Genomic DNA, 553 nt, shown 5'->3' with positions numbered 1-553 from the left:
TTTTTTTTATTTTACTGGAAGGACAGCGGTTTACCCATTTTCCCTTCTTTTTACACAGCAAACGACGCAGAGAAGACAGCATTTCCAAATCAGGCACAGCCAAGATACCCCAAAGCAAGCCTAGGACAAACGACTCAGAGAAGAAGAGAAAAAGGTGATTATATCTTTTGGCCGAAACCGCCTTCCACAATGATTTATCAATCACCATCACAATGCCATTTTTGTATTTATTACATGCTGTAATTTAAACTGCCAAGTGTGACATACAGACATGTATGTATTAAACAAAACAGACTCTACCATGTGTGTTAACAAGAAGAGCAACTGCTGATACAATCCTTATATAATGTTCCATAACTGGAGATGTAAATAATCTGCAGTGTCATCATCTTTTTGCATGCTTCCCAGTTTTCTAGTTTTCCTTTGAACGTCCCATGACATGGTGCTCTTTGGATGCTTTTATATAACCTTAGAGGTCCCCTAATACCATATCTGAAGTCTCTTTCCCAAAATTCAGCTTTGGTGCAGAATTGCAGCCACTAGAGCCAGTCCC

General features: G+C 39.2%; 1 protein-coding gene across 3 annotated transcripts in view; it reads left to right on the top strand.

Annotated features, from left to right (window-relative positions):
* The window catches only part of ptpn2b (protein tyrosine phosphatase non-receptor type 2b), a 14240-nt gene that overhangs the window by 9657 nt on the left and 4030 nt on the right, over positions 1 to 553 (top strand). For all 3 annotated transcript variants that reach the window (XM_032535012.1, XM_032535011.1, XM_032535010.1), the window contains exon 9: positions 59 to 154. In XM_032535012.1, coding sequence (XP_032390903.1) covers positions 59 to 154 — 96 coding nt within the window. The remainder of the gene's footprint in view (positions 1 to 58; positions 155 to 553) is intronic.

Source organism: Etheostoma spectabile, chromosome 14, assembly GCF_008692095.1.
Source record: "Etheostoma spectabile isolate EspeVRDwgs_2016 chromosome 14, UIUC_Espe_1.0, whole genome shotgun sequence".
In the NCBI taxonomy this organism is placed as follows: Eukaryota; Metazoa; Chordata; class Actinopteri; order Perciformes; family Percidae; genus Etheostoma; species Etheostoma spectabile.
The sequence above is the reverse complement of the archived record's forward strand: the minus strand, read 5'-3'. Positions and strand labels throughout refer to the sequence as shown.